Consider the following 12,153-nt stretch of genomic DNA (forward strand, 5'->3'; position numbering starts at 1 on the left):
GTCTGCAGAAACAGGGACTCTACAGGCAATACTAGGGCATATCTTGTAAATTAATGCCGTTCAATAGTTACTCTGAATGTAAATTGGCTAAATGCTCCAATCAAAAGATACAGGTATCAGGTTGGATAAAAAAGCAAGACCCATCCATATGCTATCTACAGGAGACTCATTTGAGACCAAAAGACCCTCCACCTTGAAATTGAGGGGTATGGAGAATCATTTACCATGCTAATGGACATCAAAAAAAAAAGCTGGGGTAGCAATCTTCATATCTGACAAATTAGATTTCAAACCAAGATTGTAGCAGGAGATGAAGAGGGACACTATATCACACTTAAAACATCTATCCAACAAGATCTAACAATTGTAAATATTTATGCCCCCAACATGGGAGCAGCCAATTATGTAAACCAATTAATAACCAAAGTTAAGAAACACATTGATAATAAAATGTTAATAGTGGGGGACTTCAACAGCCCCCTCACAGCAATGGACAGATTATCTAAGCAGAAGATCAACAAAGAAACAGGGACTTTGAATGGCACACTGCACCAGATGGACTTCACAGATATATACAGAACATTCCATCCTAGGGGCGCCTGGGTGGCACAGCGGTTAAGCGTCTGCCTTTGGCTCAGGGCGTGATCCCGGTGTTATGGGATCGAGCCCCACATCAGGCTCCTCCGCTCTGAGCCTTCTTCTTTCTCTCCCACTCCCCCTGCTTGTGTTCCCTCTCTCGCTGGCTGTCTCTATCTCTGTCAAATAAATAAATAAAGTCTTAAAAAAAAAAAAAAGAAGAACATTCCATCCTAAAACAACAGAATACTCATTCTTCTTGAGTGCACATGGAACTTTCTCCAGGATAGATCACATACTGGGTCACAAATCAGATCTCAACTGATACCAAAAGATTGTGATTATTCCCTGCATATTTTCAGACTGCAGTGCTTTGAAAGTTGATCTTAATCACAAGTGGAAATTTGGAAACTTAAACACCTGGACATTAAAGAATATTCTAAAGAATGAATATGTCAACCAGGAAATTAAAGAGGAATTTTAAAAATTCATGGGAACTAATGAGAATGAAAATACATCCTTTTAAAACCTTTAGGACACAGGAAAGGCAATCCTAGGAGTAAAGTATATTGCACTACAAGCCTCTATCAAAGAATTTGAAAAATCTGAAATACATAAGGTAACCTTACACCTAAAGGAGCTGGAGGAAGAACAGCAAAGAAAAGCCTAAACCTAGCAAGAGAAGAGAAATGATAAAGATTATAGCAGAAATCGATGAAATAGAAACCAGAAGAACGGTAGAACAGATCAATGAAACTAAGAGCTGGTTCTATGAAAGAATTAATAAGATTGATAAACCCCTGGCCAGACTTATCAAAAAGAAAAGAGAAAGGATCCAAATTAATAAAATGAATGAAAGAAGACAACAACACCAAGGAAATAAAGCTTTAAGAACATATTATGAGCAACTATATACCAACAAATTAGGCAATCTGGAAGAAATGGATGGATTACTAGAAATTTATAAACTATCAAAACCAAAACAGGAGGAAATAGAAAATCTGAACAGAACAATAACCAGCAAGGCAATTGAAGCAGCAATCAAAAACCTCTCAAAAAACAAGAGTCCAATGCCAGATGGCTTCCCAGGGGATGTCTAACAAATATTTAAAGGATTAATACCTATTCTACTGAAGCTGTTTCAAATAGAAATGGAAGGAAAGCTTCCAAACTCATTCTATGAGGCCAAAATTACCTTGATCCCAAAACCAGATGATTCCATCAAAAAGGAGAATGACAGACCAATATCCCTGATGAACATGGATGCCAAAATACTCACCAAGATACTAGGCAATAGGGTCCAACAGTACATTAAAAGGATTATTCACAACAACCAAGTGGGATTTATTCTTGGGCTGCAATGTGGTTTTAACATCTGCAAATCAATCAATGTCATACACTACATAAATAAAAGAAAGGACAAGAACCATATGATCTTCCAAATTGATGCAGAAAAAGCATTTAACATACATCATTCTTTATTAAAACTCTTCAAAGTGTAGGGATAGAGGGAACATACCTTAATATTGTAAAAGCCATCTATAAAAGCCCACAGCAAATATCATTCTCAATGGGGAAATACTGAGAGCTCTTCCCTTAAGGTCAGGAACACTACAGGGATGTCTGCTATCACCGTTGCTGTTCAACATCGTACTAGAAGTCCTAACCTCAGCAATCAGACCACAAAAAGAAATAAAAGTCATCTGAATTGGCAAAGAAGTCAAACTCTCACTCTTTGCAGGTGACATGATACTCTATGTGGAAAACACAAAAGATTCCACCCAAAAATTGCTAGAACTCATACAGGAATTCAGCAAAGTGGCAGGATACAAAATCAATGCACAGAAATCAGTTGGTAAAGGATCTGTGCTCTGAAAACTACAGAATGCTTATGAAAGAAATTGAGGAAGACACAAAGAAATGGAAGACACAAAGCACATGGATTGGGAGGATACACATTGTTAAAATATCTATGCTATTCAGAACAATCTATACAGTCAGTGGAATCTCTATCAAAATACCATTGACATTTTTCACAGAGCTGGAACAATTAATCCTAAAATTTGTATGAAACCAGAAAAGACCCTGAATAGCCAAAGGAATGTTGAAAAAGAAAACTAAAGCTGGGGGCATCACAATGCCTGACTTTAAGCTATATTACAAAGATGTGATCATCAAGATGGCATGGTACTGGCACAAAAACAGACACATAGATCAATGGAACAGAATAGAGAGCTCAGAAATGGACCCTCAACTCTATGGTCAACTAATCTTTGACAAAGCAGGAAAGAATATCCATTGGAAAGAAGACAATCTTTAAATGCGGTTGGAAAAATTGGACAACCACATGCAGAAGAATGAAACTGGCCCTTTCTCTTCCACTATACACAAAGATAAACTCAAAATGGATGAAAGACCTAAATGTGAGACAGGAGTCCATCAAAATCCTAGAGGAATTTGGCAGCAAACTCTTCGACTTTGGCTGCAGCAACTTCCTGCAAGACACGTCTCTGAACACAAGGGAAACATAAGCAAATATGAACTATTGGGACTTCATCAAGGTAAAAAACTTTTGCACAGCAAAGGAAATAGTCAACAAAACTAAAAGGCAATCTATAGAATGGGAGAAAATATTCACAAATGACGTATCAGATAAAGGGCTGGTATCCAAGATCTATAAAGAACTTCTCAAACTCAACACCCAAAACACAAATAATCCAGTTAACAAATGGGCAGAAGACATGAATGGACGTTTCTCCAAAGAAAACATACAAATGGCAACAGGAGATGAAAAATGCTCAACATCACTTATCATTAGGGAAATACAAATAAAACTACAATGAGATACCACATCACACCACTTAAATGGCTAAAATTAACAAGACAGGAAACAACAAATGTTGGCGAGGATGTGGAGAAAGGGGAACCCTCTTATACTGTGGGAATGTAAGCTGGTACAGCCACTGTAGAAAACAGTATGGAGGTTCCTCAAGAAGTTAAATATAGAGCTACCCTACAACCCATCAATTGTACTACTAGGTATCACTGCAAAGATACAGATGTAGTGATGCAATGGGGCACCTGCACCCCAATATTCATGGCAGCAATGTCCACAATAGCCAAACTGGAAGATGCCGAGATGTCCTTCAACATATGAATGGATAAAGTAGATGTGGTTTATGTATACAATGGAATATTACTCAGCTGTCAGAAAGGATGAATACCTACCACTTACATTGATGTGGATGGAACTGGAGGGTATTATGCCAAGTGAAATAAGTTAATCAGAGAGACAATTATCATATGCTTTCACTCATATGTGAAATATAAGTAGTGCAAGGATCATAGGGGAAGGGAGGGAAAATTTAATGGGAAAAAATCGGAGAGGGAGACAAACCATGAGAGACTCTTGACTCTGGGAAACAAACTGAGGGTTGCAGAAGGGGTGGTAGGTGGGGGCATGGGGCAACTGGATGATGGGCTTAAGGAGGGCACATGATGTGATGAGCACTGGGTGTTATACGCAACTGATGAATTAATGAACACTACTTCTGAAACTAATGTACTATATGTTGGCTAATTGAATTTAAATAAAAAAATAAATGCAATAAATGTAGGGTTGCATGTATCTTTTTGAATTAGTGTTTTTGTTTTCTTTGGGTAAATACCTAGTAATGTAATTATTGGATCATATCATAATCCTGTTTTTAATTTTTTGAGAAATATCGATAGTGTTTTCCACAGTGGCTGCAGAAGCTTGTAGTCCCATTTACAGTACATAGTTCATTTTTCTTTACATTCTTGTCAACACTTGTTATTTCTTGTGTTTTTTTAATTCCCCTGTGGTGACTTCTTGGACCTATAAATTAGAAGTGTGTTTCAAGTATTTGGAAATGTTGTTTCTCTTTTATTGATTTCTAATTTGATTCCATTGTGTTTAGAGGGCACATTCTATATGACTTGATTATTTTAAATTTGTTGAAGTTTATTTTTTAGCCCAAAATATGGTGTATCTTGTTATATGTCTTGTGGTGACAAGAATATTTTGCTGTTGTTTGGCGGATTATTTTATAAATGTTGATCAGTTCTGTTGACTGGTGATTTTGTTGATTCTATATCCTTGCTGATTTGCTAGGAACAGGTGTTGAAATCTACTAGAATCATGGATTCTCTTTTTCTCTTCTCAGTTTTTGGTTCACATAATTTGCAGGTTTTTGTTTGGACATGGACCTTTAGGATTGCCATGTCTTCTTGGTTACTTGATCTTTTTATCTTTACAAAATGTCCTGGTCATTTTCTCTCCTTCCAAGTTTGTTGTTGTTGTTGTTTTAAGATCTGATACTAGTACAGCCATTCCCACTTTCTTTTGATTAATGTTTGTATGATATACCTTTGTATCTCCTGTTACTTTCAGCCCACCCATGTCAATATATTGGAAGTAAGTTTCTTGTACACAGCATATAGTAGGTAGTTTTTTTTTAAACTCACTCTGCCAATCTGTATTTTAATTGGTGTTTACATTTTATGTAATTAGAGATAGTGCTTAAGTTCTCAATTTAGTTTTTGTTGTCTATTTTTTCATTCAAATGTGGGTTTTTTTGCCTTCCTGTGGTTTAATTGAACATTTTTTTTAGAATTCCATTTTGATTTATGTGTAGTTTTTAATGTATCTCTTTGTATCATTTCACTTCTTGAGTGGTTGCTGTGGACATTTCATTATGTATGAACAACTTACCACAATCTACTGGTATTGCATTTTCTCAGTTTGAATGAAGTACGAAGATCTTTCCTTTCTTAATTTTCATTCCCTCATTTTAAATAAATTTTCTCTCTCTGTATTTAGAACCACATCAGACTATGTTATAATTTCTGCTTCAAATATGAAACATAATTTAAGATACTCAAAGGAAGGAGGAAAATACATTGAATTTAATCATATTTTTACTCTCCCTGTAGTTTTTTATTTACACTTGATATTTAGAAAATCTCTGATCTTTTTTTCTGTTTAGTGAACCCCTTTTAAGCATTCTTTTAGAGTTTGTCTTTTAGTGACAAATTCTTAGATTTCTTTCACCTAGTAATATCATGATTTCCCCTTTATTCCTGAGGGATATTTTGGGGGGATATAGAATTCTGTGTTGATAGTTCTTTCCTTTAAGCACTTGAATAATGTTCTACTTCCTTTTGGCCTCTGGTTTTCTGGTGAGAATTCTGTGTTGATAGTTCTTCCCTTTAAGCGCTTGAATAATGTTCTACTTCCTTTTGGCCTCTGGTTTTCTGGTGAGAAATCTGGTTACCATTAGAATATTTTCCCCTATAGTTCAGGTGTTATTTCTATTTTGCTGTTTTGGGGATTTTTTTTTTCTTTTTTAGATAGCTGGCTGAGATCTGTCCTAATTTCATTTCTTTGTGTTTATTCTGTTTAGTTTTTGTCAGCTTCTTGAATCTTTTGGTTTTTTTGTGGGTTTTTTTGCCAAATTTAGGATGTTTTAGACATGATTTTTTAAACTACTTTTTCAGTCCCATTTTATTTTCTTTTCCTCTCCTTTCAGGGCCCTGATAATGTGATTGTTAAATCTTTTCTTTTTTGCATCACTGTTTTCTGAGTCTCTGGCATTTTTTTAAACATCTATTTTCTCTTTGTTGTTCAGATTGGGTAATTTATATTGTTTTATCTGTGAGTTCATGGAATTTATTTTCTGTCCCTTCCACTTGGCTACTGAGCTTATGCATAGGTTTTTAAATTTTCTTTTTGTGTTTTTCAGTAGTAAAATTTGCATTTGGTTTTTATCTCATGTTTCTTTGCTGAGTCTTTCCATATTTTTCATTTTATGTCATTCATAATTGCTTGTTGCATTTTTATGATATTTCCTTTTAAATATTTATCAGTGAATTCTAACATCTTTATCATCTTGGTGGTATCTATTGCTTTTTTTTCATTCAAATTGAGATTTTCCTATTTCTTGGTATGGTGAGTGAGTTTTTATTAAAACTGGACATTTTGGATATTATGTTTTGACATTGTAGGTCTTCTGTAAACCTTCTATTTGTGGTGAGTTGTTTTGACATTGCTCTGGCAGTGGAAGGACAAATGTCATCTTGTTCCTAACAGGTGGGAGTAGAAGTTCAAATTTCCCCATTGGTCTTTACTAACTCCTGAGACAGGGAGAGGCACTTCATAACTGCTGGGAATGGTGTAATTATTGCTCTGTAATTTACTTCTGTGCAGGATACCAGTGCCTCATTCCTGCTCTCCTCATGGCCTCCATTAACTCAGTTCTCTCATCCAGAAGTTGAAATACTCTGAATTTAAATGAAGGTAGAAAATGTTATTTCTTTTGTTATAGGAGAATGAGAATAAGCTTCTCAGACTTGGATTTGCCAGAAATCATGATGTTATTCCCTATGGAAGTGTAAGGATTTGGCTTATTTTAAAAATCTGACTTATGTTTGATAGTTTTACAAATAATTACAGGTAACAAAATTGAAGATTTTTACTATCTGGTTAGTTCATTAAGACTGTGAATGAAATTCAACTAAATTTTCAGTTATCTGTTTAATTTTGTCTCTTGTATCATAATTCTGTCTAGGTACAGATTGTCCAAAATTATCAGATTCTTTTTCTTAGAGAATTTTTAATTCTTTATTTTTTCTTTTATATGATTTGAGTTTTTCCACTAAAACTATTAAGTATCAGTTTTGAATTAAGATGCTGAGGGAATCTTAGGGTAGCTAGCTGCTTCTTTCCCTGGCTGTTGTTGCGGTTCTTATTATCACCGTTAGCTCAGTTTGAGGGAACTGCATATCTAAAAGGCTTTATCCCTACTACTTTTAAAAAAATTTTATTTTATTTTATTTTTTTAATTTTTAATTTTTTAAAAAAATCCTTTGAGACTTTAATGAACTTCTACAGTACATTGTTCGTTTTTGATGTAGTGCTCCATGATTCATTGTTTGCGTGTAACACCCAGTGTTCCCTGCAATACGTGCCCTCCTTAACACCTATTACTGGGCTAGCCCATCCCCGCATCCCCCTCCCCTCTAAAACCCTCAGTTTGTCTCCCAGAGTCCATCGTCTCTCGTAGTTCATTTCCCCGTTTACTCCCCCCTTCATTATTCCCTTCCTTCTCCTACTACTAACTTAGTAATTTAGGTTCTTATCCTAAAACCTGAATTATAAATTCGCAGCAGTCAACCACTTTCAACCACTGAACAGTATCTCATAAAGTGTGGTTCATAGGCTATCTGTAATAGAATCAACCAAAGAAGTGCTAACTAAACTGTAATGTGTATACCACTAACCTGGGGGTTCTTCATAAAGTGCAGTTTCTGATTCTGGGGTAGGGCCTGAGATTCTCAATTTCTACTAAGCTTCCAGGTGATGTCCATGCTGGTATATGGACTTCATTTTTAATAGCAAGTATGAGGTTACTTGTTAAATATCAGTCATATGTTCCATCCCAAGTCTATGAGGCACAATTTGTGTACCTGGAATGTAGAAATATGCATTTTAATGAGATATTTATTTATACCAACAATTAAGAATTATTGCTATAATTTAGTAGTTCTTAATTATGGTTGTGCATCAAAACCACCCAGAAAGAGTTTTAAAACAGTATTGCTAGATTTACCTCAGAATTGCTGAGTTTTCCTCTCTGGCATTTGTATTTTTAATATGCAGAATACACCTGATTCTGTGTAAACAGGTTGTAAAGTATAACTGTAAATATTATAGAAAGAACTGGAGCCAGAGTCATCATGCCTGGTAGTAGAGGTTTTACCTGGAATCTGGAGAAAATATAAGACTAAAATTGAACTATGTTAGAATGTAGGGGAAAAAAGTTTCAAATTTGAAGTCTTCCACTCAGTTTCATACAGCAAAATTTCTATAATTTTAAACGATTTACTCTGTGTATGTGTGTGTGTGTGTTTTAAAGACTTTATTTATCCACTTGAGAGAGAGAGAGAAAGAGAGACAGAGACAGAGCACCAGCAGAGGGGGGAGGAGGCAGAGAGAGCAGACTCCCTGCTAAGCAGGGAGCCCGAAGTGGGGCTTGATCCCAGGACCCTGAGATCAGGACCCTAGCCAAAGGCAGACACTTAACTGACTGAGCCACCCAGGCGCCCCAAACCATTTACTTTTTTAAAACATATTTTTGGTTAGTGTTGACAGTGTTTCTCAAATTAGGATCTATAGGCATGGTCTTGGAGTTATGAATTTTCCAGAGTAATTTCTGATTGTAATATTTTTATTTTTATAATCACACTAGTGGAAAGATTCTGAATGATTTGAACAAATCATTTCATTCAAAAATACTGTCACATAGGTCCGATATGTGAAGTTAAATTTGTGTTGATGATTGTGTTGGCACCAACTAGTGCTATTTTAATTGCTGTGGATCAATAAAATAATAGAAGTGGACTATGCACATGTATTATGTATTCATGCCATATGATTGTAAAATTGTGATGCTGTACTATGGAATAGAATTCAAAACTGTTCAAGTAGAGACAAATGGTAAAAGGAAAGGCTAGAATAAATATAGATACACCAAATTCAAAAGAATTTGTGCAGTTAGAAACATATCATGAGGTTAATAATTTCTTTAAAAAAAATCTGTCATATACACTAATGTCATTAATTTGAATTCTAGTTGTAGTTTTATTTGTATTTATTTTATTTTTTTGTTTTATGTGTACATAACGGCCATAAGTATGAGAAATTTGTATTTTATTTTTATACATGAGTCAAAGAATTTGTAAAAGTAACCCAAAAGTGAGGATGAGCAAAAAAATTTTAAAGGTCTGTACATTCTTCAAGCTTGAAAACATTGATTTTGTTTATGTCATAGGCTTAAGTAACATATATAACATATATTTCAGACTATAGAGTTACTTGATCTTTAACATAATGGCCTATTTTAAATAAAATTTTATACATTAGCTTTCCTTGATTCCCCTTACTGGAATTAATCCCTCCATTCTTTGAATACTTTATAGCAATTCATACACTTTACTTTCATTTTTCTTACTTGTCTACTTATCTCTCCTATTAGATGGTATTTTTTTTTTTTTGAGGGAAAAAGAGTAGATGTGTTGTAATCAAGGACAGTGCTTTTTATACTGAATTATTCGATGAAGTTTGAATTAATGGATAAATGGACGGAAGACTAACAACATCTTAGATGATTTACTATAGAGAATGATAATGAATATAGACATAGGAACAAGATTATTTTTCCAGGGTTCCTATATAAGAGAAAATTCTTCAGTTTGATGGTGGTAGAAATGCATTACAAATAAAAGTATAGCTATTAAATACAATAAATTAAATTCAATAAAGTATTGATTTGTTTTATTAGGGTTATCAAATATATAGCACAAGTATAATCATGCCTTCTCCCTCACCCATGTCAAGCATCTTAAGTAAATCCCATTACTCTTTTTTATTGGGTTCAAATAAAGTCTGGGGTCTTTCTTCATTAGTCGTTTAACCACTACCCATCAGTTGGGCATTGGATGTAAGATGAAACCCTTTTGTTATCTAGTTTGTTGTCAATAAGAATGAGGGAAAATTTCATAGTATTGGTTCAAGGAATACTTCCAATCCTATTTGGATCTTTTTCATGTATTCCATCGTTCCTATACTGTAAAGATTGTCTTTATTGGAATTCTGCCTCTTGCTTCAGGTCTCATTACTGAAACCTGGCAGTTTTTAGACTTTTCTTCTCAAACTTGGAAATGACTATGTCATATTGAAGTTTACTCTTTTTCTACCTGAATTCCTAAATTTTTGTCTACTTTTATGGGATTAGTGTTTTTTTCTACTCTCCTTGTGATTCAGAAAAAGTGATCTTAAATCCTCTGTAAAATGAGTTTCTTTTTTCTACTTATATTGAATTGAAAATAGATGCTTCATGGCCTAGAAACATGACCATAAAGTTATTTCCTGTGGGACATTATTAAATACCCCTTGGCAACAGCAATTCTAGACTTCAGGTTTTAACCAGAATTGTCCAATACCATATAGGTTACACTTTAATTAGATCTTCAGTTAACCATAAGTGCATATGTAATAGGGTTTCTAGTTTTTTGGTTTTAGTGTGCAAGGGGCTTTCAGCAGAATACTTTTGAATAGATGAAGTTTGGTTTAGAGTGGTAGACTGTTGAATAATTCAATGAACCAGACTGAGAATATACATTCGACAGAGTGGATGTTCACTCTTATATAAAAGGAGGTACAAAGTGGAATTTTGTTGGGAATTTACCATTTACATTCCTTTTTTTTTTTTTTTTCCATATTGGTCTGTTTGCCTGGCATCAGAGCTCTGTCCTCCTCTTCTAACATTTTTCCAGCTCTTTTTCCGAATAAATTGTAGGGATTATTATGATTCAATAACAGGTTCTGGCAAGGGATAACTGTGAACTTATCTCCCTTGTTTTTTTTTTTTTTTTTTTTTTTTTTTTTTTAATGAGCGATTAAGGACTGGAAGTAGGCAAAACCAGAGTGATATGCTGTGAGTAGAAGATTCTGGTAAATTCCCAGATTTCACTTATAGGAATCATGGTTTTTTTGGCTATAGAATTATTTCCCAGAATTGGTCAGAAGGCCCATGGTGCAGATGAAGGCAGAACAAAAAAATAAAGGAATAGTAGAGTAGATCTCTGATCTTATAAACTTTCTTTATACTACTAAGATGCCAAGCATCTGAATAAAAAGTAAATAATTTATGATCTTATATAAAGAAAGCTACAAATTCTCTGATAACTCTGAAATGTATGTTCAGATGTACCTAACTTCTATTTGAAGTGAATATTACCAAAGAAAAACCAGCAGTGTAGAAATTTGTTAATTTTGCAACCAAACAGGAATGGATTTGAATCCTAGCTTTGCCACTTGCTAGCTGTCAGTCTAATGAAAGTAAAAATAAAAATTCTTGCCCTCAGTTTCCTCTTCATAAAATAGAACTATATATCTGTCTCGGAGTGCTTTAATTCTGAAAAGACTGAGAAATAATATATGTTAATGCCCATGGTAAACACTTATTTAATAATGGTTATTATTATCATCATTATTGTTTTTAATGGTATAGTTATTTATCCTCTACCCCCTACTAATAACTAAATGTTACTTGAGTGTATAGTAAATTTTATTGTTTATATAGCTATCATTACCTAATAAGTATAAGGAAAATATAATGCTGACCAAACATAAAATTTAGATATTTTAATTGTAATTTTCTTTCTTTCAGAATTACTTACTGTCATCTACCTTTCCAGAGTAAATGGCTCTATGTTGGAACAGAAAGAGGAAATACACATATTGTAAATATTGAATCTTTCATTCTTTCTGGATATGTTATCATGTGGAACAAGGCAATTGAGCTGTAAGTTTGAACTTGAATACCACTTCATTTGGCTTGAATATTTCATATGGTTATGTAAAGCTTGTCAAATTACAGTTATTTGAAACATTTATAGCTAATTTATGATTAATTTGAGTGTAAAGTTTAGCTAAAATAAATTAAAACTGTAAAGACTTTTAAAAATATTGTAGTATTAACATACTCTAATTTT

At 34.0% G+C, this 12,153-nt stretch overlaps 1 protein-coding gene across 2 annotated transcripts in view; it reads left to right on the forward strand.

Moving 5' to 3' along the window:
• The window catches only part of STXBP5L (syntaxin binding protein 5L), a 419,474-nt gene that overhangs the window by 188,370 nt on the left and 218,951 nt on the right, over positions 1-12,153 (forward strand). For both annotated transcript variants that reach the window (XM_008708188.2, XM_040621308.1), the window contains exon 5: positions 11,829-11,963. In XM_008708188.2, coding sequence (XP_008706410.2) covers positions 11,829-11,963 — 135 coding nt within the window. The remainder of the gene's footprint in view (positions 1-11,828; positions 11,964-12,153) is intronic.

The sequence above is a fragment of the Ursus maritimus genome, unplaced genomic scaffold, assembly GCF_017311325.1.
Source record: "Ursus maritimus isolate PB19 unplaced genomic scaffold, ASM1731132v1 scaffold_4, whole genome shotgun sequence".
Lineage (NCBI taxonomy): Eukaryota > Metazoa > Chordata > Mammalia > Carnivora > Ursidae > Ursus > Ursus maritimus.